General features: G+C 50.7%; 1 protein-coding gene across 3 annotated transcripts in view; it reads right to left on the bottom strand.

The window, feature by feature from the left end:
* AFAP1 (actin filament associated protein 1) overlaps positions 1-26,896 on the bottom strand; it is a 149,347-nt gene extending 122,451 nt beyond the window's left edge. Inside the window, exon 1 of one of the 3 annotated variants that reach the window (XM_025289636.3) lies at positions 26,670-26,896. Coding sequence is in view for 2 of the 3 variants with exons in the window: in XM_044945614.2 (XP_044801549.1) it covers positions 820-874 (55 nt within the window). In the remaining variant the exon portion in view is untranslated. Of the gene's footprint in view, positions 1-819; positions 1,639-26,669 lie in introns of those variants that run through there. The other 2 variants (XM_044945614.2, XM_044945612.2) reach the window with 2 other exon arrangements.
* Positions 26,897-27,347: the final 451 nt, after the last annotated feature.

Raw genomic sequence — 27,347 nt, 5'->3', positions numbered from 1 at the left:
TCTGCTGTATTACCATTTGCTAAACACTTAGTGTGGAGAAGGCAATGGCACCCCCTCCAGTACTCTTGCCTGGAAAATCCATGGACAGAGGAGCCTGGTGGGCTGCAGTCCATGGGGTCGCTAAGAGTCGGACACGACTGAGCGACTTCCCTTTCACTTTTCTCTTTCATGCATTGGAGAAGGAAATGGCAACCCACTCCAGTGTTCTTGCCTGGAGAATCCCAGGGACGGGGGAGCCTGGTGGGCTGCCGTCTATGGGGTCACACAGAGTCGGACACAACTGAAGCGACTTAGCATTAGCAAACACTTAGTGAGCACTTCCTAGGTGCTAGATATTGCTAAGTGAGGAGGATGCGGCACTGACAGCAACAACCAGAGTCCTGGTTCAAACAGAACTTCGAGTCTAATGGGGAGGGTGGGGACGCCCTGGTGGCTCAGCGGTAAAGAATCCGCCTGTCAAGGCAGGAGACACGGGAGATGTGGATTCGATCCCTGGGTTGGGAAGATCCCTGGAGGAGGAAATGGCGACCCACTCCAGTATTCTTGCACAGAAAATCCCATGGACAGAAGAGCCTGGGGGGCTTCAGTCCGTGGGGTTGCAAAGAGTGGGACGGGACTGAGCGACTGAGCACAGTCGAGGAACAGATGAAAACAATATCAGTTTGATGGGAGACAGCTAAGAAGAAAAGGCACAGGGGGCCACAGGAAGCGCCTAACACATAAATAACAGCACCTCAGCGCTCCCTCTAGCGTGAGCTCACATCCCCTAAGGCTACTAATGAGGCCGCGAGGAAACCATCCCCGGGTCCCCGAACTCACCGCAGAGGAGTGTCCAGGAAGAAACCAAAGAAACAAATGGAGCTCCAGGACCCATCACGCAAACATTAAAACCAGCTTTCAGAGGAGGGCTCCAGGTGTCAATCCCTTGGCTGCAGTACTGGAGGCAAGGTGTTCACGGGGCTGATACCTGAGTTCACTCCACAAGTTAGAGCTAAAGAAACCTTGAGTTCAAAGGCTAAGGATGAACCATCTCTGACAAATGTATTAGCTTTGAATACGTACACTGAAAATCTAAACGATTAAAAAAAACAACTAATAAGAAAGAAAAACTCTGTGATGCAATTAGTTGCTGGCAACGCTCCCGAACACTTGCTGTGTGCTGGTAGGGGCGCTGAACTGCGCGCTTTATATGCGTTTGCACTTGAACCTCAAACCGTCCTGTGAGATGACAGTGGCTCCTGCCTGAAAGCGAGCTTCAGACGCGTCTTACAGCCTTCCCCAAACCTCACGGCTCGTCAGCAAGAGCCAGGCAGCCGGCCTCTACAGGCCTTGCTCAGAGGCAACGTTTATCAGCTGCTGGGCACAGAGCTGGAGCAGACAGGGGGCAACAAATACCGACACAGCACTAGACTCCCCAAGTCGTTCGAGGCCACTCAGACTAGACTTGCTCTGGCTCTGCGTAACCAGCTGTCATCGCGTTTTTCCACGAGGAGAAAGAAGGATGGGTAGATGACCCCCAGCATAACTGAGGGGCTGACGGTCATACCCACGGTAAGTACTAACAGGATGTGAACAGTGAAAACAGCGCAAGTGTTAGTCGCTCAGCCGCGTCTGACTCTTTGTGATCTCAGGGACTGTAGCCCGCCAGGCTCCTCCGTCCATGGGATTCTACAGTCAAAAATATTGGAGTGGGTAGCCATTTCCTTCTCCATGGGATCTTCCCAACCCGGGGATGAAACCTGGGTCTCCCGCACTGCAAGAGGATTCTTTACCATCTGAGCCATCAGGATGCAGCATTTATGTAATTTCCACATCTATTTGCACAATATTCTTGGTCACCCCAAAAGTACCCCAAACCCTTCTAAGCTGATGAAAGCAGAAGACGCTTGCATTACCTGGGACTCCCCTCACCTTGGACACCGGCGCCAAAGCTCACTCCCAGGGATTCTATTCCAGCAGGTGTGTAGTGAGCACACACCCTCCAGTGGAGGAGGAGGGCTGCCACCCACAGCCCAGCCCTCGCACACTGCCGCCAGTTCACCAACACTCACTGAAACTCTAGGCACGAGGGAACGAGGCAGAGTGAGACAAGTCTGGCTCAATGCCCTAGAAAAGAGTGTACAGTTCTCTGTGCCTCTGGAATAAAGAAACCAATTCCAGAGATTTATTCCAGTCCAAACCAAATAAACTCCCAGGTGAAAAAAGACTCCGGTGAAAGTTTACACACAAAACAACTTCCTTTATGTTCCCTATCAGTAGCCAGGGATCAACTCTGAGCCACGAGAAAGCTGCATGAAAGACAAATTCAAGTCTGGGCCATTTTCCATCCTGGAAGTGCACCCTCCCCTCTAAAGAGCACAGGGCGTCTTAGGTTTACCTCATTGTCAAGGATGGAAACTGAAAACTCACACAATATAGAAAAAAGAGCAGCTGGGGCTCAACGGACTGAGGACTCCAGTCCTAGTGAGTGAAAGGTGCTCAGTCGTGTCCGACTCTGTGCGACCCCATGGACTATATACAATCCGTGGAACTCTCCAGGCCAGAATACCGGAGTGGGTAGCCTTTCCCTTCTCCAGGGGATCTTCCCAACCCAGGGATCGAACCCAGGTCTCCCGCACTGTAGACTTCTTTACCAGCTGAGCCACAAGAAAAGCCCAAGAATAGTGAAGTAGATAGCCTATCCCTTCTGCAGCAGATCTTCCCAACCCAGGAATCTCCTGCATTGCAGCAGATTCTTTACCAACTGAGCTATCAGTTCAGTTCAGTTCAGTTCAGTCGCTCAGTCATGTCCAACTCTGCGACCCCATGGACTGCAGCACGCCAGGCCTCCCTGTCCATCACCAACTCCCGGAGCTTGCTCAAACTCACATCCACTGAGTCGGTGATGCCATCCAACCATCTCATCTTCCGTTGTCCCCTTCTCCTCCTGCCCTCAATCTTCCCCAGCATCGGCTGAGCTATCGGGGACACCTAAGCCCTAGTCCTGGCCCCAGGGCCAATGAGCAGCGTCACCTTAGGAACATCCATTGTCCTGTCTGGTCTCAGGGTGGCCACCAGCTGAACGAGAGGGTCGAGTATGAAAAGACAGGAGTCACCTCCAGAGCCTAGGAGTGATAAAAAGGAATTTCCGCCACTGACCAGAAAAATAACCAAAGGACTTTGCCCATTCTTAAGCCGTCACAAGTGAAAGCAGAGAATAAGCAACCAGGCTACTTAGTAGCCGGGGTCAGCGGGACGCACGTGCTCTGAGTCCTGACCCAAGAGCGGAGGGGTTATCATCCATGCATTCAGCCATTCATCCGTCCCTCAGACGCCTGGCTGCCTTCCGTGTGCCTAACGCTCCTCACTGCCGCCGATCCCAGCCCGTCTCCTGCAGGCCTTCTCCACGCCCATGTGTCGCCACGCTGCCCTGGCTGACCCTCAGACAAGCCCTTTGCTGTGGGTGGCTGCTGCGGACGAAAGTCACCACAGCCTAAGGAGGTTAAGAAACGGACTTGAGAGACCCCTCCTAGGCATCGTTTTCCAGGGACCAGGGCCAGGCCAGAGCCGCAGGGTGTGGACGGCCCCCCCCGCCCTCTCCAGCCCCTTGGCTGACCCAGCCCTCCCCAGAAAGCTATTAGATCCTGGCAGCTCTGTCACAGGCTGTTCTGAGGCCGCAAAAGCCATAAATGTACCGGACTAATCCAGTCCATCTGTCTCCAGCAGATCTTTTACTTTTTATGCGGGTCACTTCTGTGAGCAGATGGGTTGAGAAAGGCTTTGGCAAGTTACCAGGAAGTGACTGCCTGCCCGGTCCCCCGGTCCTTCCCAACCGTGGGCTGCAGGCGGACTGCCGAGTGGGCGGTGAACTCTCTTCACGGCTCTCCCTGCGCGTTCGGTCCCTAAGGCGCTGAGCTGGTGCCAACAAATACAGGCAGGAAAGAGCCTCCTTTCCAGGCTGTGGGTGGGGGAGGGACGTCCCCGGGCAGCTGTACCTCCGCAATAGAGAGACCCTAGTGCTGCGCTGGGTGGCGGTGGGCGGTGCCCCGTCAACCACCACACACAAGGACCCGCTGGCGTCCTGAGGCAGACCTACGACCGGGCTTTCAATTATTCCAGAAACGCTGTTTACACCACGTCACCCCCACAGCATGCAAACGCCTTAACAGACTGCAGAGCTTCGCCTCCACGCATCTCATCTGCTCCTCCCTGCAGCCCTGTGTGTGATCGGCCAGGAGGTTTCATCACACCCCTCTCTTGGGAGAATGAAACCAAAACGCAGAGACATGGAGGAGGAACTTCTGCAGCGACAGCCAGCGCGGACCAGAGCCGCAAGGAGAGGCCTCCGCAGCGTCAGCGCTGCCGCCAGCATCCCACGGGGCCCTCCCAGGATCCGCCCTGGCCTTACAGACGAGCAGCTTTGTCTCCCTAGAGTCCTTGGGATGCCCAAAGATAGGTAATAACATTTCTAACAAAACGTGCACCCTTGCTGAGCTGGTTGCATAGGCGAACAGAATTCATTTGTGTTTTGGAAAGATCATCCTAGGGGCGATGTGGAAAATGAAATACAGAAAGTATTCAATGTTTATTACAACGATTCAAATGCAACACAGTGAGGTTCTAGCCCAGAGCCGAAACAGCAAGACTAGAGAGAGAAAAAAATACACATGCAAGAAATGTACAATGAGGTCTAATTAGACCCAGAGGTGAAAGGAGAGTAAGAACCATGGAGGGGTCTAGTCTGAGCAACGAATGAGTAAGGATGCATTAACTCAGTAAAAACAAACCGGGCAGGGGAGTCGGATCTGGAAGAGAGACGGGGAAGAGGTTGGACTTGAGCTGCAGAAGCAACTCCAGTTGAGGGACATAGTCATTTTTTAACATTCAACCATTTTTTTTATCTTGTGTTGGGGTATAAGCCAATTAAGAAACAAATGTTGACAGTTTCAGGTGAACAGCGAAGAGACTCATCCATATATGCATACGTATCCATCCTCCCCCAGACCCCTTCCCACCCAGGCTGCCACCTAACACTGAGCAGAGTCCATATGGTGTACAGTATGTCCTTGTTGGTTATCCATTTTAAATATAGCAACCCACTAGATCATTTTTTATTTCCAAAGTCCAGCACAGAGCAGACTAGACCCCTGAAACTGTGGAAGGGAGGAGGGAAGAAAAGCAAGGAGTGAACTCAGCAGAAGCGACCATCCAGACACCAGGGGCTGGGACAGAAACTGAGCAATCAATCCAATGTCAAGTTCACCAGCTCTTTTATTTAGTCAGTGACTCTGAGTGCCTGGACATAGGAGCTGCAGAGCCCTGCAGAGCCCCGGGAGCTCACACAGCAGGGAGCTCAGAACTGAATGGGGGAGACAAATGACCAGACGATGCATGAATCTCAGCAGAAGTAGTGCAGGGAAGGAGCAGCAGAAGCCGTGGTGAGAGGTCATGCACACGTCTGCTTAATGCGCACCAACCTGCTGTTCAAACACCACTGTCAAGGCAAAGCACCTTCAGTCCTGCAGAGGATCCTCAGAACCATTCAGAGGCCTCAGCAAAACAGAAACTATGACTTCAAGGGACTGCCCTGGTGGTCCAGTGGTTAAGATGCCAAGCTTCCAGTGCAGGAGCTGCAGGTTCAATCCCTCATCAGGGAACCAAGATCCCACATGCCGCACAGCAAGGCAAAAAAGAAAAATGCTGATTCCAGAGGTGGGGGCATGATAATTTGCATTTGTAACAAGCTCCCAAGTGACAGAGGCGTGCTGGCTGGAGGACCACCACACTTGGAGAACAGCTGCTCCAAGGGACAAGGAGAAGGGCAGGGCTGCCCCAGGCAAGGTATTAGGAAGGGTCTTAACACTGAGGAGCCAACTCTGCCATTAAGTCAGTGTGCGCCCGTGATCAAGTCACCCAAATTCTCTGAGCTTTGGCTTCCTGATATAAAAATGAGGGTATGCACTGCCATGGCACTCTTCAGAAGGAAAGCAAACTGAATGTGTGTGAAGGAAATACTTAGAGTATTTCCTCCTGAAGACTGTCATGGTGGTGGGTTGGAAAAGATACCCTGGAGAAGGGATAGGCTACCCACTCCAGAATTCTTGGGCTTCCCTTGTGGCTCAGCTGGTAAAGAATCCACCTGCAGTATGGGAGACCTGGGTTTGATTCCGGGGTTGGGAAGATCCCCTGGAGAAGGGAACAGCCATCCACTTCAGTATACTGCCTGGAGAATTCCATGGACTGTATGGTCCAGGGGTCACAAAGAGTCGGACACGACTGAGCAACTTTCACCTTCAAGTTGATGGTGATCTCCAAAGGATGGGATTAGGGTGAGTTTTTTTAAAAAACATTCACATGTGCACTTTTCTGCATTGTTTGATTTCTCTATAATGGGCATGTAAAATCTCAGAAGAATCATAAAGATTCTCGAAAAGCCAAAAGGTCTTAAATTCCTCTAGAAGAGTTCTCCAGCAAATAACAATCAACTGAATGCTTAGCAACTAGCATATTTTTATTAAACTTTTTTACTTTGAAGTAACTGTAGACTTACATGTAATTATAAGAAAGAAGAAATCCCATATACTCTTTTCTAATCTTTATTTTATATTGGAGCATTGTTGACTCATAATATTTATGTGTTAGTCTCATGTGTACAGCAAAGTGATTCAGTTAAACAAACATATATAATCCCATATGATCTTTTAAAAAATATTTATTTGGCTGCATCAGGTCTTAGCTGTGGCCCTCAAGATCTGAGTTTTGGCGTGTGGGATCTAGCTCCCCAATCAGGGATCGAACCCAGGTCCCCTGCACTGGGAACACAGAGTCTTAACCACTGGACCAATAGGGAAGTCCCTAATCCCATATAAAGTGTTAGTTGCTAAGTCGTGTCTGACTTACAACCCCGTGGACTGTAGTCTGCCAGGCTCCTCTGTCTATGGAAATCTCCAGGCAAGAATATTGGAACGGGTTGCCGTTCCCTACTCCAGGGAATCTTCCCAACCCAGGAATCAAACCTAGGTCTCCTGCATTGCAGGCAGATTCTTTACCATCTGAGCCACCAGGGAAGCCCCTAATTCCATATATTCTTTACCTATTTTCTCCCAGTGGTAACATCTTACAAAACCATAGTACAATCTCACACCAGGATGCTGGCATCAAAACAGTCAAAATAGAGGCCACTTTCAGCACCACAAGGATTCCTCACATCGCCCTTTGATAATCACTCCCCTCCCTGCCCGCCTCCTCCTCCCTTCTTAACCTCTAGCCCACTAATTTGCTCACCATTTATACAATTCTGTAATTTCAAGAATGCTATATAAATGGACTCACACACTGTGTAAACTTCGGGAGTTGGCTTTCTTTTTCACTCAGTATAATTCTCTGGACAGCAAGGAGATCAAAGCAGTCAATCCTAAAGGAAATCAATCCTAAATATTCACTGGAAGGACTGTTGCTAAAGCTGAAGCTCCAATACTTTGGCCACCTGATATGAAGGGCAGACTCACGGGACAGACCCCAATGCTGGGAAAGACTGAAGGCAAAAGAAGGGGGTGGCAGAGGATGAGATGGTTGGATAGCATCACCGACTGAATGGCCATGAGTTTGAACAAACTCCAGAAGATAGTGGAGGACAGAGAAGCCTGGCGTGCTACAGTCCATGGGGTCGCAAAGAGTCGGACACGACTTAGCAACTGAATGAAAAACAATTCTCTGGAGATTCACACAGGTTGTTATATATATTAATTCATTTATTTTTACTGCAGAGTTATGTTCCATGGGATTGGATGTACCATATCCCTTAAACCTACTAAGCCCCTGAAAACATCTGGGTTGTCTCCAATTTCTGGGTATTATGAACAAAGTTGCCGTGAACATTCACGCTCAGGTTTCTGTGTGAACCTAAGTCCTCGTCTCTCTGGATAAATTGGCCCCAAAGTGTAAGTGCTGAGTCCCGTGGCAGTTGCACGTTTAGTTTTTAGTTTTCTTTTTAATATCGGAGGAGAGTTGATTACCAATGCTGTGTTGGTTTCAGGTGTGCAGTAAAGCAATTCACTTACACAGACATGTGTCTACTCTTTTTCAGTTTCTTTTCCATTTCTTTTCCCATTTATCCTGTTACAGAATATTGAGCGGATCTCCCTGTGTTATATAGTAGGTCCCTGTTGGTTATCCGTTTTACATATAGCAGTGAGTACCTGTCCATCCAAACTCCCTAACTATCCGACATGTGTGTTTTGCTTTTTTCTTTTAAGAAACTGCCAAACTGTTCTCCAGACTGGTTACACTACTTTACGTTCCCATCAGCCATGGATGACCCAGTTTTTCTGAATCCTCATCAGCATTTGGTGGGGTCAATTTTTTATTTTAGCCAGTTCATGGAGGTGTGCAGTAATACCTCACTGCAGTCTTAACCAGCATTTCCCCGATGGTTAATGATAGTCAAGATATTTTCATGTGTTTACTTCTCATCCTCTTTAATGAAATGTCTCTTCATGTCTTTTCTATTTAGATTGTTTATGTTACTGCTGAATTTTGAGAGTTCTTTTTTAATATATATATTCTAAATACTAGTCCTTTATCACATACGTGGTTTGTAAATATTTTCTCCTGGTCCATAGCTTGTCTTTTCAACCTCTTAACACAGTCTTTTGTTTCTTCCTCTACACAGGAAGATGGCATGTTTGATTAACTGGTTTATTTTTATTAAAGGATAGTTGATTTACAGTATTAAATTAGTTTTCAGATATACAACATAGTGATTCAATGTTGTATAACTGTGCTCCATTTAAAGCTATCACAAAACACTGGCTGTATTTTCTGTGCTCTACAATATATCCTTGTAGCTTATTTTATGATTTTTTTATGTAAGAGTAGTTTGCCCCTCTCAGTTCCCACCCTTCCCTTTTCTCTCCCCACACCCTTCCCTTTTCCCACTGGTAGAATCTTCAGCAGAGCAAAAGTTTCAATCCTGATGGAGTCCAATGTATCAGGTTTTCCTTTTCTGGGTTGTGCTTTCAGGATCAAGTCCAAATAAGAATGTTTTGCTTAGCCCTAAACCTTACAGGGCTTCCCAGGTGGCACAGTGATAAAGAACCCACCTGCCAACGCAGGAGACGCAGGAAACTTGGGTTCGATCTTTGGGCTGGGAAGATCCCCTGGAGCAGGAAATGGCAACCCTCCAGTATTCAGTTCAGTTCAGTCACTCAGTCATGTCCAACTCTTTGTGACCCCATGAACTGCAGCACGCCAGGCTTCCCTGTCCTTTGCTATCTCCTGGAGTTTGCTCAAACATATGTCCATTGAGTCAGTGATGCCATCCAACCATCTCATCCTCTGTCGTCCCCTTCTCCCGCCTTCAATCTTTCCCAGCATCAGCGTCTTTTCCAATGAGTCAGTTCTTCGCATCAGGTGGCTAATGTATTGGAGCTTCAGCTTCAGCATCAGTCCTTCCAACGAATATTCAGGGCTGATTTCCTTCAGGATTATTGCCTGGGAAATCCCATGGACAGAGAAGCCCAGTGGGCTACAGTCCATGGAGTCACAAAGAGTCGGACATGACTGAGCAACTGAGCACAAACCTTAAAGATTTTCTGTTTTGTTTCTTTTTTCCTCAGAGTTTAATAGTTTTACATTTTACATTTAAGGCTGTGGTCCATTTTGAGCTAATTTTTGTATAAGGTGTGAGGCTGAGATCAAAGTTCATTTTTTTTTCCCCTGGCCTGTGGATGTCTAAGTGCTCCAGGCAACCAGCTCCATGTTTAATGAAATTAAAAATCATGCTGGTTCATCATCTATATTACAGTAAGTATTCTTTTGTAAAGCTTTAATTCTAATTATATACTGAACAATGTAAAATGTCCAGTTTGAAAGTTTGGAAACCGTAAGTATTCTTTGCTTAATATTCTGATTTCTACCTATGACAGCAGATCCTGTTGACATGAGTCACAAGCAAAGCCTAAGCAACAGCTAAAATGTGTAACAATTAAAACAATTAGCATGTGTGTCTATTAATTAGGGATTCATTTCCCACTGGGCTTCCCAGGTGGTGCTGCGCTAAAGAGCTTGCCTGCCAATGCAGGAGATATAAGAGATGTGGGTTTGATCCCTGGGTCTGGAATATCCCTTGGAGGAGGAAATGGCAACTCACTCCAGGATTCTTGCCTAGAGAATCCCATGGACAGAGGACCCTGGTGGGCTACAGTCCATAGGATTGCTCAGAGTTGGACATGACTGAAGCGACTTAGCAGATGTCGGGGAAAGGTCATCACTATAAAGCCCTGTGACTGAGTAATAACATGTGTATCAACGGGAAACCTAAAGTATAAAATGCAAGACTGAAATACAAGCCTTCAAATACTCCATATTTATTGAAGGCAAGGAAGTTTACTTTAAGTAAACATCTGTCGATAATAAAAATACATAAAGGCAACTATGTCAGGGCCATTCCGACCTAAGTTCAGCTCTATGGCCTCCAGGAGTTTTAAGCCCATTTTGAATCAGACCATCCGTCTACACAGACAACCTGTGTTTGATTCTGCTTTGCCACTTCCTGGCTGTGTGACTTTGGGAGGGTGCCTCAAGCTCTCTGAGCTAATCCCCCTCCCAATTAACTGGGGGTGAGCACCATCTATCCCAGCTGGCTGAGTGTGAGGATTAAAAGCCACCTCTCAATGCCCGGCACACGGTCCACCTCTCGGTTAAAAGTAGCTGTTATCATCATTGAAGGGAAGTAAAATCTTGCTCATTTCCTCGGGCTCACTCAACATGCAATTAGCAAAGAAGAGCAAATGAAGGAAACCAAAATACTTGCTCAATTTTTAATAAAAAAAATATTTTAAAAGAAAGAAAAGAAAACAGGGAGAAGGACAGAGAAGGAAGGGGAGGCAGAGGGTGGGCAGGGGCTTCAGACAACACATTACAGACCCTGTTGACCTGGACAGTCACCAGAGACCACCAAACACACAGGAATGCTTCCTCCCCCAGAACACGCCTCCCAAGGTGCTCAGAAATCAGCAACACCTTCAATCAGACAGGTGATTTGGGCAGGAGAGTTACAATTTCCTTAAAGAAACCGCAGAACAAAAAGTGACCCACAGAGGAGGTACCAACTGCTACAACTACTTGGTAACAAAAGCTGAAGTCATGCCTTCTATATAGGAGACAGCCAAATAAAACTTGGCAAGAGCAGAGGAAGCACAGAGCAGAAAGCTCTGCCGCTCTGTCAGTCTGATGCCGCTGTTGCAGGAACGTTTACAACCAATGACCCCACGGCACTCGGCACTGCCTCTTGCCACCCTGTCCAAAGCTCTCTGCTTGCACACGTACAGCACGGGCTCCCGTGGTGGCTCAGCAGTAAGGAATCCGCCTGCAATACGGGAGACCCAGGTTCAACCCCTGGTCTGGAAGATCCCCTGCAGGAGGAAATGGTGACCCACTCCAGTACTCTTCCCTGGAGAATCCCATGGACAGAGGAGCCTGGCGGGCTGCAGTCCCTGGGGTCGCAGAGTCGGACACGACTGAGCAACTGAGCACTCAACATGTGTGTCAGCCAGCAAACTGCCAGGCCCTGCTCTGACCCTGCGGCCTCGGAGCAAAACCCAGGACACGGGTAAACCTGCTTCCAAGTGGGAAAGAGCGCACAAGTCTGATCCATCACAACCAGCATCAAGTCCACGCGCTACGCGACGCCCACTGAGCCGCGTGCAGGCTCAGCACTCCAGTCCCTGCGGCGCCCCCACGGGCGTTGGCGGGTGGCAGCGGGCCCGCTGGGGGCAGCAGCACTAGCTCCGAGGCCGCCACTCAGGCTGTTTACACTGAAGGCCACTCAGGCCCGGCTTCCCTGGTGGCTCAGCTGGTGAAGAACCCGCCTGCAATGCGGGAGGCCTGGGTTTGATTCCTGGGTTGGGAAGATGCCCTGGAGAAGGGAGAGGCTACCCACTCCAGTATTCTGGCCTGGAGAATACCACGGACTACGTAGTCCATGGGGTCGCAGAGAGTCAGACACGACTGAGCGACGTTCACTTTCAGTCTCAGGTGAGCCAAAATCACAATCAAGGCTCTCTGGGAAGCATCTCTGCAAGAACTGGGCCTCAGATCAGGCTGCAGGAACATGAAAGCCACGTGCATTGTCCAGAGACCCCTCCCTCTGCTCCCCACAGGGCCCCTCCCTCCTTCCAGGAGCAGGTCAGGTGCACGTGGACTGTTCCCCCTGTGTGAAAGTGAGTGTCAGCTGCTCTGTCGCGTCCAACCCTTGGTGACCCCATGGACTGCAGCCCGCCAGGCTCCTCCGTCCATGGGATTCTCCAGGCAAGAATACTGGCGTGGGTTGCCATGCCCTCCTCCAGGGATCTTCCCAACCCAGGGATCAAACTTGGGTCTTTTGCCCTGTACCCCATCCCTAAATGCAATTTCAGGACAGCACCCATTACAGAGGATGTGTTCAATAAACACTTCCTGAAACTAGCAGGGCGCTGTCTCTCTCAGAAATAACGCCAAGAACTTGGGCAAGCAACTTAGCTGCTTTCTGCTTCGGTTTCACTGAGCACAGGCTCAGCAGTCACGGCCCACGGGCTTAGCTGCTCTGCAACATGTGGGGTCTTCCTGGACCAGGGATTGAACCTGTGTCCCCTGCTTTGGCAGGCAGATCTTAACCACTGACCACTGGGGAAGTCGTCTAATTTTTTAATATTTCTAACAAGAAGAGAAAGATGAAAGATAGTATACAGTGACAGTGGCCAGACCGTGCAAAAGCAGAGCTCTGACCCTCAGCCTGCAGCTGCCAGCCCAGCCAGCCAGCCTGCTGCGAGCCAGACCTTCAGGAGGGCAGACTGCTGTCTTCAGTGACGACCCAGGAAGCCAGACAGCAGCCCCCGTGACAATCGGCCAGGACCAGACCAATATCTAATGGCCTTCCTAATCTCTGTCCTGCTTCCAACTCAGGACCAACCTACCTGCCCCCTGAACAGTCATCTGGACACTCCTCCAGAGACCCTGCAGCGCCCCAGCTCCTCCAGGGACCCTGAGCCCCCTTTTCTCCACTAAGAACCTCGCGCCCTCCTCCGAGCCTCTGCCAAGCACCAGTGGCGGAGGCCAACCCCTTTGCCATGAGCCAGCTCTGAATACATAGCCTTCGCCTCTTTCATGTGGTTGGTCTCCGTCTACTTCCGCAAAGAAAAATCTTAAACCAGGGGCTTCGCTCCAGATGGTCAGTCCCTAATTTAGGAGCCCAATGTGGCAGATTCCAAGTCTGGAGAGACCTCATGTCCGCGGGGCCCTCTTTCCACAAAACCTCACTTTCTGGAGCTTTGAGTCACGACTCTGCTATCCAGGGAAGTAACCAAGTGTCTGGGAAAGATCAAGGGCTTTTGAGGTCAAACCCCTGAGTTCATCAAGCATTTCATTTTCTTCACTTGTAATTATGTGACCTTGAGCAACTTTAACATCTCTATGCCTCCATCTTTATCTTCATCAAAAATACTTACCTCTAAAACTATATTATAGGGGACACTTCTGTAAGACAGCTGGCGAGTACTGGGTGCTCAGCAAGGGTGGGGCCCCCCCTCCTGGCCCACCTTCCCCCACAGGGGGAAACACAAGATGCCCCAACAGCAGCTGGTGGTCCCCATGCCCGAAACCTTTCATTCACACAGTCACAGTGGTATCCACTGCAACCCAAGGACAGGATTTGTTTCCATTTTTCACCTGGGTATGAGACGCTTCTAACTCATGCTACATGAGCCGTGATACGAAAGTGGTTTTTCTGCACCACCCCACGCTTGTATCCCCAGTAGACTTGATTAACTCTGAAATCCTCTTCAGAGTCAGTCTGGGGGCCTGCGGTGCCACCCTCCCTGAGGCTCAGGCGATGTGGACAGACCACCAGGACGTCAGGGGTCTTGGAAGCGCCTTCCACTGTGGTACAAAGGATGGCTCAGTCTCAGACAGCAGGCAGCGTGGGAGTCAGTCACAGCAGCCTTCTGTCCAGGAGGCCATCTGTCCACCCTTCTGTCGTCCTGGGGACACGCTGACTATTCTGTGCCTTGTCTTTTCCAGGGAACACTCTCTGAGCCCTGGTGGCAGCCGTCTTTGGGCAGCTAGAGGCCCGGACCCAGGCCACGTTGACACACCTCTGTACCACATCCGCCAGCTGTCCCGCCAGGTGGGAGATGCAGGCTCCTCTGTCCAGCCCAGGCACCTGCAACCTGCTGAATGTCCAAAACTGGACTCAGAAATAAGCAGTGCAGAGATGATGCCTTTTTCTGCTCTAAGAAACAGAGATTTCAGGAAAAGACATCCAAGTGAGACAGGGTGGCTGGAATCTTCAGTACCGCTGTGGAAAGCCAATGCCCCCTGCAAGGTCCCCCACAGGACCACCCCTCGGTGGTCCCTTCGCCCACCTTCCGAAACCCCAGCATCTTGCGCGGCCCTCCCTAACGGCATCTGTCTCGCCTCTACGGTCAGCCTCTGTACACGGCCCCTCCCGATGTGTGCGGCTTTGGGAGCCACCAGGGCAAGGACCCCTGCACACAGACCCTCTGGGCCACTGAACGGGGGAGGGAAGGGAGGCGGGGGCACAGGCACTGAAGACCCGCCAGGTGGGCCAACAGCAGCAACAGCGGCTGGCCTGCCCGTCGGGGCTGGCTCTGCCCCCTGCTGTGTCCTGAGGGGCCACCTGAGAACAGCTCTCGGGCACGCCGGTCCCCTGGGTGTGGGCCACCAGAACGTCCTAACAAACGAAGAGGCCGGGCCGCACGCTCGTCACGGCCCTGGCGTTGGCGCTGGAATCCCACCTCCTTCGTGATCTTGAGCAAGTTCCTCTCTGTCTCTTCACCTCATCGTTTTTACCTCGAAGTAACCACCAGCATTGTTAATTTGAGGCTGACGACCTAACCACTTGACACTGCGTCTACTGTGAGAGGACCACGGTAAGTCTCCTAGCATCAGTCACCACACGCAGTTACAATTTTTTTTTTCTTGTAATGGGAACACTTACGATCTACTCTCTCAGCAACTTTTAAACGTACAATACAGTACTGTGAACTCTAGCCTCTGTGAGTCTTTGCCTCATTTTGTCAACTGCAAAAGGAGGACATTACCTCCCCAAGAGCTGCTGAAAAGGTTAAAAGGGATACAGGCGGAAAGTGCCTGGCCCTGTGCCTCAGACATAGTAAGCGCTCAGCACACAGTGCCAGCCGTGATGGGGGTGCCATCTCAGACTCCAAAAGGCAGCGCTGGCCTTTCGGGACCACTGAGTCTCGCTCACTATGAAGCCTCGGCTTCCCCGGTGGCCCGGTGGCAAAGAATCCACGTGCAGTGCAGTTGCTGCAGGAGACTGGGGTTCCATCCCTGGGTCAGGAAGATCCCCTGGGGGAGGACACGGTAACCCACTCCAGTATTCCTGCCTGAGAATCCCATGGACAGAGGAGTCTGGCGGGCCACAGCCCATGGGGTCGCAAAGAGTCGGACACGACTGAAGCGACTTAGCACACACGCATCCTGAAGACAGAGCACGTCTGAACTTCTCAGAGGGTCCAACAGACCGAATGTCCATGTCCTCTCAGACTTCATATGTTGAAACCTAGCCCCCAGTGTCTCAGTATTAGAGGAGTGGGGCCTCTGGGAGGTGATTAGGTCATGAGGGTGGGGTATCCCTGGAGGGGATTAGTTCCCTCAGAAAAGAGACCCCAGTCAGCGCCTGTGTCCCTCCACCATATGCGGACACGGCCAGAGGTGCTGCCTGTGAGCCAGGACGCAGGTCCTCACTGGACACAGAATCTGCCTGCACCTTGAGCTCAGACTCCCAGCCTGCAGAATGGCGAGAAGGAAATTCCTGTTGTTCAGAAAGCACCCGGTCTACGTGTTCTGTTACAGCAACCTGGACAAACTAAGACAGTGGGTCACACTTTAAGCACAGGAAGGCTCAAATGATCCATCTGGAGAAAAAACTCAATCACTTACAACTGCCCAACACACAAATCTGTATTCATTGGGAAGACAGGATTTTAAAAGAAAGCAACATGCCCCATGTCCCCAAGAACCACCCCTGACTCTCATAGTTAAATTAATTCAGAATCACATGCTGCAAATGTTTAGGCAAACCCTTTATGGGTTTCAAAATTATTCAAAAAGTAGGGCTCCAAAACGACTTTCAGATGTAGTCTTTGTCTTGGACATCCATCACAAAGCTGTTCCTCAAACGTCCCCTAGAAGGCATCCTGTCCTGTTCCCAAGAAGTCACTTCTATAACTTCCTGACAGAAAGGTCCACGCTAGATGACAACCTCAAACCTAGCTCTACCTGAAAGTGAAGTTAGTCATGTCTGACTGTTTGTGATCCCATGGACTGTAGCCTACCAGGCTCCTCCGTCCATGGGATAGTCCAGGCAAGAATACTAGAGTGGGTTGCCATTTTCTTCTCCAGATCTTCCTGACCCAGGGATTAAACCTGGGTCTCCTGAGTCATTGGCAGACGCTGTACCATCTGAGCCACCAGGGAAGTCTAGCTACCATGGCTAACAATGCCCCTCGTTTGGGAATTCCCTGGCTGCTCGGTGGTTAGGACTCTGAGCTTTCACTGCTGCTGGGGAAATAAGATCCCACAAACCATACAGCATGGCCGAAAGGAAAAAAAAAAACTCTCATCTGTCACACCGCAATTTAATGTCCAGAGCAAGAATCCACCATTATTACTACTTCTTATTCCTTTTCTTGATAAACTATGAGTCAAGTATTAATATAACCCAAAAAAGGAGGCTCCTCAATGCTACTGCCCGCAGAGACTGCATATGCCTTGAGCACTCGGGTCAAGTAAAAGGAAACAGGATTCCAAACTCTGAACCCACTGCTGGCAGGTTCTCACAGGAATCAGAGTGCACAGTCTTAAGTGCACAGAGCAGATGGCAGAGTCAGCCACAGCCTGGGCATGGGGGGAAAAGAAATGTTCTCAACGGAGGTATCTGAAGACATACAAAAGCCATCTTCTAGGGACTTCCTTGGTGGTCCAACGGTTAGGACTCTGCGTTCCACTGAAGGGGTTGTAAGTTCGATCCCTGGTGGGGGAAGTGAGATCCCGTATGACTCAGAGTGTGGCAAAAAAACAAAAAATAATCTAATACCACCAAGGACCAAAAGCTAAGTCTTTTCTCCATATTATACAATAAACAATGGGCCGAACGGAAAAATTTCCCTTCAAACTACAGCAGTGTGATGAAACTACTCTCAGATCCTTTGGGTTTTATTAGATAATCAAGCTGAAAAGCCATGAAAAGACAAACCTTTCCTCCAGGATGCAGGGTGTAATGAAACCCCTGACCACCATCCTTGAAACAAGGAAAGATGGTATTTTTATTTTTTTTAATATTTTCAGGGACTTTGAAGGGCTCTTGAAATTGAAATAATCATGGCAACACAAAATTCAAAGAAGGCTTTAGAGAAGTTGGAGAAATCTCCCCAGTGGGAAAACAAAAGACAAAGGAATGGGAAAAGAGGAGTCCTGAGGGACAGTCAGGCTGGAGGACAGGAGTCCACAGGCGGAAGAGGTCCCCCTGGTTCCCAGCATAGTGGCCGACACGAAGCCCGCGTCTCGGCACGGCCGCCATGCCATCTGCAAACGCGAGCAGCAGCCTGCAGGATTTACGCAGAGGAAGACACAGGTCACAAGCAAAGGCATGGCTCTGGGCACATCGACCGCCACCTTGACATTGAAAGTCAACTGAACGGCGTCTTCCAAACTCCGCAGGAAAATGATTTCTACCCCAGGATTCTACACTCAGCCAAACTGTCCACCAAACACGAGCATACAATGTTCCAACATCATGTGCGTCAGTCGCTCAGTCATGTCCGGCTCCACGACCCCGTGGACTGTAGTCCGCCAAGCTCCTCTGTCCAAGGGATTCTCCAGGCAAGAGTATTGGCATGGGTTGCCATTTCCTTAGAAGCTTTCAAAAAAAAAAAAATTACTTCTTAGAAAGCTGCTGCTGAACATGCTCAACCAAAACAAGAGAGAAAACTTTTAAAAAGGCGGCATCTTATTTGGGAAAGAGGTGAAAGAAATTCTCAGGGCAACAGGGAATGTGCAGCAGGCCTGGGAAGCAACCAATTTAGAGAAAATCAGGGCTTCCCTGAACCTGGGTATTGCTCAGCAGAATCTGTCTGCAGTTCAGGAGACAGAGGAGACGCAGGTTCGATCCCTGGGTCAGGAGGATCCCCCAGAGGAGGATAATGGCAACCCACTCCAGTATTCTTGCCAGGGAAATCTCATAGACAGAGGACCTGGAGGGCTACAGTCCAAAGGGTCGCAGAGTTGGACACAACTAAGCAACTAAACCACCACCAGGTGGGTGAGAGGTTCAGACACAATCATCCTAATAAAAGGACAGAATGGAACATTGCTTGCTGTGTGTGGACCTACACAGGGGAGATTTACACTTTGAGAGGCTTAGTTTTCAGCACAGAAAACTAAGCAAAACAAAGCAGGGCAAGTCTCAACTCTAGAAAAAAAGGTAAAAACCATAAAAGAAGGGAACTGTAAGCGAAACAGTCAATATATCTCAGCTGTGAATAATGTTTCCATAATCATAATGGGTACTGCTGAATATTTAACCAAAACCTTTAACGTAATTATACTGAGGGGACAGAGGAAAGAGATGTGGGTGGTGAGAGGAGGGAATAGGTGACCCAAATTGTCTTCTTCCTAAGCAGGAAGTCTCACACAAAATCTGGAAGAAACAGCTAAAACACTGAAGCGGGAGGCCTCGGGGGACGGGAATCAGGGTGGAGAAGGGTGGGGTGGGTGACTGCTGGGTTTTTGTTTTAAGTCCTGTAGAACTTTTGACTCTTAAAACTATGCGTCTGTGTAACTCTGTTTAAAATGGGGTATTTCATTTTTAAACAAAATCTGATACTTAACCGGCAAGAATATCAGATTAAGCAGTGTGTTCTTAAACTTTCTGGAATCCAACGCCTTCAAAAAAGAACAGAGAGCTATAAATCCTCCCCCCAGCACACATACACACAGACAAAGACACACAACGTTTCTGCACAGGGTATCAGGCAGTCAGTAAATTCCTGAAGGCTGAGTTAAAATGCCTTAGGATTCTAGATTCTGATTTCTTATAGAAGGAAAAAATATATATATAATGAAAAACTATTAAAAACACCTACATGATCAAATTCCAGGAGATAGTGAAGGACAGAGAGCCTGGCGTGCTACAGTCCATGGGGTCACAAAGAGTCAGACACGGCTTTGCAAGTGAACAGCAGCATAAACAAACAAGATCATGTTGCTGTTCAGTCCCTAAGTCGTGTCTGACTTTGGGACCCCATGAGGTCATGCTTGGTCTTAAAGGCTCGTGACCATCACCTGTTGCTTCCTTGACCACAAGACGCACCTCACTTCAAACCATCACTGAAAGTATGAACTCTGTTTCCTGGGTTTGCTGCAATCTTGAAACAGATGCTCTGAAGTTCAGGAACGTGAATCCCCATTGGGTCAACTCAGCTGTTTCCACTGGAGAACCGGACATGGAATTGTGCACTCTTCACCCCAAGAGGAAAAGTCCTTCACATCCCAAATCCCCCACGTGGCTGTTTTTTCCAACAGAGGAATTACTTTAATGACTTCTTGGCAAAACTTCTATAATCAGAGCAGCCCATCCATTTAAATACTCCAAAACACAAAATTTACTCTGCTGCTTTCTCACTGACCTGCTGCTATAAACCCCACCATCAGCTCAAGGGTGAGTCAGATGAACTGTCTTGTCATTTAACTGGAATCTTGATGGTCCTAACAATTTGCTTAAAATACAGATGCCTTTTATTTATTTGTGAACTGAGGGCAATAATAACAGTGTCACTGGATGTTGTCATAAATGGATTGGGTAATTGTTGGAGGCAGAATAATGATTTCCCAAGATGACCACGTGCTAATCCCTGGGCCCTGTGAGTATGTCACATTACCTGGCAAAAAGCACTTTGCTACAGACCTCAGACAGGGTCCCAGACAGACGCCCCTAGGAGCTGGGGGCAGCCTCCCAGCCGGCGGCCAGCAAGGAAACAGGCCTCAGGCCGACAGGTGGCAGCAACTATATTTGATGGACAATGTGAATGAGCTTGCAAGCAGCTGTCCGTCAGATTCTCCAGTAGTGAACACAGCCTTGCAGACACCTTGTTTTTTGCCTGATGAGACCCAAGTTAGACCTCTAATCTACTGTAGGATAATAAATCTGTGTTGTTTTAAGCCACTCAGTTTGGGGCAATTTGTTACAGCAGCGGAGGAAAGCCATGCAGCCATATATGTGAAAACACCCGTCAGTGTCTGCCGCATCCTCGACATTCAGCAAGAGTCAACTGACTTCCTTAAATCAAAAGATAGGAATGGGGGCTTCCATGGTGGTCCAATGGTTAAGACTCCACACTTCCCCTGCAAGGGGCACAAGTTTGATCCCTGGTTGGGGAACTTAAATCCTACATGCTGTACAGCCAAAAAAAAAAGCAAAGGAATGGTCATACTCCATCCAAAACAACAGAGATCACAGACTTGTTCTGATACATGCAGATGTGGGAAATTATAAGCTCTCCAGAATGTCTACTTCAGGTCCAGGCTTCGGGTAACTCACTGCCTTTTCTTTAAGTTGTAAACCTTCCGTTGCCTGTCTTACCTAATGAACTCCGAACACCACAGAGGAGAATAAATGTGGGACTGTGTGTGCCCTGGGAGAAGGCAATGGCACCCCACTCCAGTGCTTTTGCCTGGAAAGTCCCATGGACGGAGGAGGCTGGGAGGCTGCAGTCCATGGGGTCAGGAAGAGTCGGACACGACTGAACGACTTCACTTTCACTTTCCACTTTCATGCACTGGAGAAGGAAATGGCAACCCACTCCAGTGTTCTTGCCTGGAGAATCCCAGGGACGGGGGAGCCTGGTGGGCACCGTCTATAGGGGCGCACAGAGCCAGACACGACTGAAGCGACTTAGCAGCAGCAGCAGCAGAATGCGCCCTGGCCCCCAGACTCTCTGGCAGACCCCTGGCAGCACCTACTACCCGCACTGGGTCGCACCCAGGTCTGCCTCTCCCACTACACTACAAGCCTCCAGCTCTCCTCCAGTGAGGCACTGGGTCCCACCTTCCAGTCTCCACAGGTCGCCTGCCCGCAGGAACACCACAGGTACTCTGGGCGCACGTCTGTCAGGCTGTGTGACAGTGTCACTTACCCCCGTGTCTACAGGCTTTGTGGACCAGTGCTGTGTTTTATCAGCCCTTGTATTTGCCTCCTGCCAGTGCCTGGGGCATCAGAGATACTCAGAGCTGGGGGAGAGGAAGAAAGGGCAGGAGGGAGAGGGAGAGGAAGGGAAAGGCAGCCTCGCCTGGTGGGCAGGAAACCCTGCAGTCTCCAAGGTGCCATGAGGCGAGAAGGCCCGAGGACGCCAGGGGGCTGAGGTCAGGTTCCCCCTGACTCCCGCAGCTTGCACTCCAGGGCATTGCAGACGTGAACTCTCGTTGATTGTGACCTGGCAACGCCTCCTGCCTTTCCCAACCTCAAGACAGGTCCCTTAGGAACGGGAATGCCCAGCCATCAGGCTTCATAAAAGGAAGGCTCACAGGAACATGAACACGAGAGGGACACAAGACAGAGACCGTTAAGGGCTACAGTCTGCGCGTTCCATAGCCTTACTTTAAAAAGAGTAACATCTCTGAAACTTGAATTGCATGTTCCCTCAAAAGGCTAAGATATCAAACAACACTGGCCAATTAAAGATAGAAAACAATCCTACAAGAAGTTGCCTGATATCCTTCATGTTATGGACCATCTGTATATTAAACATTGGAGTTTAAAAAAAAAAAACAGACTCATTACATTCTTAATGAAGCATTATCTTTTAATCCTTGGCAACATATTTTACACCTTACAAAATCCTGTTATATACAGGATTTCATTTTATCCTCAGGACAATCTCTTCCGCTAGGGAGGGAAACTAAAGTTCAAGAAAGTAATTGACCTTAACAAAAGCCTTCCTGGGGCCAAGCTTCCTGTGCAAAAGTACTGGAGTAAGTTATCTTGAATATATTATTCATATGACATCCTGTCAGCATTCAAAACGGCTTTGATGTAGCCTGTAATAATAGGCATATATATGATAAGATCTTTAAAACGGAAAAACCAAGAAGAAAAATCCATTTGGTAGCTGATGTGGGATGCAGGCGGGGTGCGGGAGGGGAGCGGGTAACAGCAAAGACTTAGATTTATATAGCTTAAGAAAAAAGTTTCTCTCTGAACTTCTAGCTCTAAAAAAAGAATGCTTAAACAAGATGATTTAGAGAATATCATAAACTAAAAAAGGGGGGAGCACCATCAGTTCTTTAAGGTGAGGCTAAGTCAGCACTCTAATTAGGCCTCCAGGGAAGAGCCGGTCAACCGTCTTCTTCCAGTGAAGAACAGTAGGAATGACCGCCAAAAGCACAGCTCAATGCTACCTCCTCCATCCCCAGGCGACCTCTTCTCTGAAAGCTGCCTCTTCATCTAATCCATATAAAAACCAGCCCTGCCTGCAGAACAAGTAGCAACTAGTTTTCAGTGAAAACATTAAGACAATCTAAGAAAACCGCAAAGAAAACCCATTTGCATTTCTAAAGACTGCTCCCAAAACATGTGTGTGCTTCATCGCTAAGTCATGTCCGAATCTTTGTGACCCCATGCACTGTAGCCCGGCAGGCTCCTCTGCCCCTGGGATTCTCCAGGCAAGGATACTGGAGAGAGTAGCCATTCCCTTCTCCAGGGGATCTTCCTGACCCAGGGATCAAACTCGGGTCTCCCTTATTGCAGACAGATTCTTTACCATCTGAGCCACCAGGGAACAAAACAAACCATGTGGAGTGCATACATATATAAAACAATGCACTTTTTAATATGCTATATTAATTAAAGGCTGCAAATCAAAATAAAGACAAAAAATGCTACTTAACATGAAAATATAATTTGGTGGCATCACTTCTTGACCAAACAGCTACCAACTATGTTGTATTCCTGTAATCACCCAAATAAGAATAGCAGAGAAAACTGTTTATCCTTTCAACAACAGACATGTGGCTTTGAAAGAATCAAGCACATCAAATTCCCATCTTGCCAAACATAAATTGGAAGGGAGATTAATATTTTTAAGGACTAATTACTATATTCTTTAGAATTGAAGCTTTATAGGTCATTTAACATGATGCAACTTTGCAACTAATCATTTTAAACTATGTTTTAATCCATTATACAAAGCCACAAACACCCACTCAAGGTACTCCCCATGTTCACTGGTTCCATACTCTCCAAATTAAAATCTCCGTTAGAAAGAGACTCACAGACTAAGAAAATGAACTTATGGTTGCTGGAGGGAAGGGATAGTTAGGGACTTTGGGAAGGTCATGTACACACTGCTATATTTAAAATGGATAACCAACAAGGACCTCTTATATAGCACACGGAATACTGTTCAATAGCACACGGAACCCTGCTCAATGTTATGTGCCAGCCTGGATGGGAGAGGGGTTTGGGGCAGAATGGATATATGTGTATGCATGGCTGAGTCCCTTCAATGTTCGCCTGAAACTACCACAACATTGTTAAATCAGCTATACCCCAACAGGAAATAGAATTAAAAAAATAAAATCTCTGTGAGAGACTGGGGCATAAAAAAGCCTGCAGTTGGCCGACTTCGTATGACACTCAAAAGATCAGCAACATACTCCTGCCAAGAGATCTGAACCCAACAACTTCATTAAGGAAAACTTCAAACCAATTTGACAGAGCACAGATGTTGCAAGTAAAATGCAATTATGAAGACTATGCAAGACAGTATTAAGTAGTTGCCAAAGCTTCCATCATAGACAGTGTCTTTCAACCCTGAGACAAAGAATACACCCACAACTAAACTTTGTGGAAAGAAACAAAAAACAAAACTTTCACTTTAGAAACCTACATTTTAAAGGATCTCCATTATTTATACCACTGCCACTGAGACAACTTTCCTCTGCTGTATTCGGTTGAAAGAATTAAAGGTTTAGGGCTGACAAAGTTCTTACCTAGTTTAAAACCCTCGAAGGTGAGGAAACTGAAGCCCAGTGGTTTTGCAGGAACAAACAGCAGCTTCATTCCAGAGCCAGACTCAGACCAAATAAATTCAAGTACTCCACACTGTGCAACAAATTCAGTAATAGCAACTGTTCATCTGAAAGTCCTTAGGAGAGTTGAGGAACTGCAGATTTTAAATCACAGGAAAGACTTGGATCCGGGATGGAGAAAAGGGGCCTCTCGTTCAGACAGACCTCATTCTCTCTGGGTACTGCAGCGAACCACTCTGTCCTTGAGGACCACGGCTCTCAGAGGGCAGGACGAGAAGATGTCAGGGGAGCCTTGAGAAAGAAACGGTCACCTAAACTGATACTCTAAGAACGGGCAAACGAAGCTGGAAGCCCGCCGGGTGCATGGGGGAGACGGGAGAGTGAGCGGAGACAGGCCGCGTGAAAGGCCAGCCGGCTGTCTGGACTTGATAACAGCGAGAGCTGCAGTTATGGCCACATGTCCATCTTGCGTTTCTGTTATTTATACCCTGTCCCTTCACAGATAATTTCCATTTGGATATTACAGTTGCTTGTGCCTATAGCACAGTTTCCTATCTTAGACCAGGATGCTCTTGAAAAGGAAAAAGACTGACCTGTTAGACACTGCATTCCCCAGGGGAAAAGAATCACTTCTCCTGGAACATAATAGGTGTTTTCACACAAGGGTAAAACGAATGACCCACAGCCTCACCCCCTCTATTCCTTGCGTAAACCTGACCTAACTGTAACTGCCTTGGCCTCATTCCGCGGGTGTGGATTCCCCTCCTTCAAACGCACTCTCCAGCCCGCCAAATTCTTGGGAAAGTTTTCTTCCACTCTCCAGGCGCTGAGAGCTGCAAAGTTAAATCTGGCTTTCCAGACTTTTTTTTTTTTTCTTCTTCTTCCCAATCCTAACGGAAGAAATCAAGAAGCGCCGGGCAGAGGGACCAGGCTCCCTCCAATCAGAGCCGGCTCCCGCCCGGCCGGCCGAGTCTCGCGCCCCAGCAGGAAACTCCGGCCGCAGCCCCGACGCGCGGTCCCCCGGCGGCGCAGTGACAGCCCCGCGCTCCCCGGGGACCGGGGCTGGGCGAGGGGCGGGTTCCTGGGCCAGTGCAGCCGCTTCTGTTCACACGGCAAAGGAGACAATAAATAAACGAGCGGCTCAGCTGTCCGACTCGGGCCAAATGCTTCTCCCCCACATACAAGCCCGTTACAGCCCGACGGGCGCCGCTCCCCGCGCAGGGACACCCGTCGACACATGGAACCCCCCTAAGACACACGCGCGCGCACGCACTGTTGTGGGAAAAGGGGAGCGTGTCCCCGGGCCGATCACACCCCCACAAGCCGCGGGGGTTCAGGGAGGGGAGGGGTAGGGACGGGGCACAGCCCCCCAACTCGCAGGGTGGCCAAGACACTGCGCGCACGGGTCCACGCGGAGCCACCCTCGGTGACCCTCAAACACTCAGAGCCCCTCACTCTCGGAGTGACCAGAATCCCTACGATCGGCGGTCCACGCAGTTACCCTCGGTGAGACACTGCGAGCCAGTCACCCTGTGGAGGTAAGGGGCGGGGGTGGGGTGGGGGGGTGCGGGGACAAAGACAGTTTCCCACTCCCAGGATGTCCGGGATCCCCTCGTGCGAGGGCCCACCCAGAGCTGCCTTCGGGCGACACACCACGCGAGCCAGCCACCCTAGGGAGGGAGCGGGGACCGAGGCAGTGTCCCCGCCCTCAGGATGACCAGGACCCCGCGCGGGGGGCATCACCGGCCGATCCCCGCGGAGTCCCAGGGGGCGCGGAGCCCCCTCGGAGCCACCCCGAGGCCGAAACAATGCCCGGCGCCCAGACGCGCGGCGGTCGGTCCCGCTCCGCTTCCCTGTCCGCACTTGGCGCTCAGGGCGGCGGCGGCCGACATCTCGGGCAAGCGACCCCGCGGCGCCCCGCTCGGATGTGCCACACCCAGAGAGGGACCCCCGTCCGGCTCCTGGGATCCCTGCCTTCTCGGAGACCCCTGCCGCCTGGGACCCCAGTCCGGCCCTGAGACCCCCGCCCGGCCCGGGACCCCAATCCGGCCCTGGGACCCTCGCCCGGCCTGGGACTCCTGCCTTTTCGGAGACCCCTGTTGCCTGGGACCCCAGTCCGGCCCCGGGAGCCCCGTCCGGCCCTAGGACTCACACCCGACTCGAGACCCCCGCCCAACTGGGTCCCCCTCCGGCCCCGGGACCCCAGGCTGGCTCTGGGACCCCAGTCCGGCCCTGGGGACCCCCGCCCGACTCTTGGACCCCAGTTCGACCCTGGGGATCCCCGTCCGGCCCTGGAACCCCAGTCCGGCCCCGGGACCCCAGTCTGGCTCTGGGACTCCAGTCTGGCCCTGGGGACCCCTGTCCGGCTCGGGGACCCCAGTCCGGCTCCGGGACTCCAGCCCGACTCGAGACCCCTGCCCCGCCCTGGACCCCACCCGGCTCTGGGACCCCTGATTCCCAAGGATCCCCCCTACCTCCCGGGACCGCCGCCCGGCCGAGAGACCCTCTCCCAGCCCCGGAGCCCGTGTCCGCCGGGGAGGCCCTCCGCCCGGCCCGGCCCCGCCGCCCGCCGCCCGCCGCCTCACCTCAGGCCGCCGCTGGGGCAGCGATCGCTCCTAGTCGGAGGCCGCCCTGGCCGAGCCAGGCGGAGCCGAGTAGCCGGCAGAGCCGCCGCCGCCGCAACAATGGAGCCCCGGGGCGGGGCCGCCTTGCAGCCGCCTCAGCCGGTCCCCGCTCGGGCTAGCGCTCCTGCTCCTCAGGAGCAGCGGCCGCCGAGAGGCTGCGACCGGGCTCGAGCTCCGCGCAGGCGCACTCGCCCCGCCCGCGCCACGACGCCCCGCCCCCGGCGGCTCCCCGGCGTTCGGGGCCCGCCCCCCAACCAATAGGGAGGGAGCTGGCCGCGGTGGGCGGGGCCTACGGAAACAAAGGGAGGTGGGGCGGGGCCGCTCCGGGGCGGGGCTGCGGGGCTCCCCGCACCGAGAGCTCCCGCAACCTCGGCCCACCCAGCTCCGACCCGGGATGGCCGGGCGTCAAGTCCACCCGGGGTCCACTCAGTGAGACCGTGGCCATACCAAACCCGGAACTCAAGTTTATGGAATTGGTCCTCTTTCAGTTCAGCTCAGTCGCTCAGTCGTGTCCGACTCTTTGCGACCCCATGGACTGCAGCTCGCCAGGCCTCCCTGTCCATCACCAACTCCCGGAGCTTGCTCAAAGTCATGTCCATTGAGTCGATAATGCCATCCAACCATCTCCTCTGTCGTCCC

The sequence above is a fragment of the Bubalus bubalis genome, chromosome 7, assembly GCF_019923935.1.
Source record: "Bubalus bubalis isolate 160015118507 breed Murrah chromosome 7, NDDB_SH_1, whole genome shotgun sequence".
NCBI lineage: Eukaryota > Metazoa > Chordata > Mammalia > Artiodactyla > Bovidae > Bubalus > Bubalus bubalis.
The sequence above is the reverse complement of the archived record's forward strand: the minus strand, read 5'-3'. Positions and strand labels throughout refer to the sequence as shown.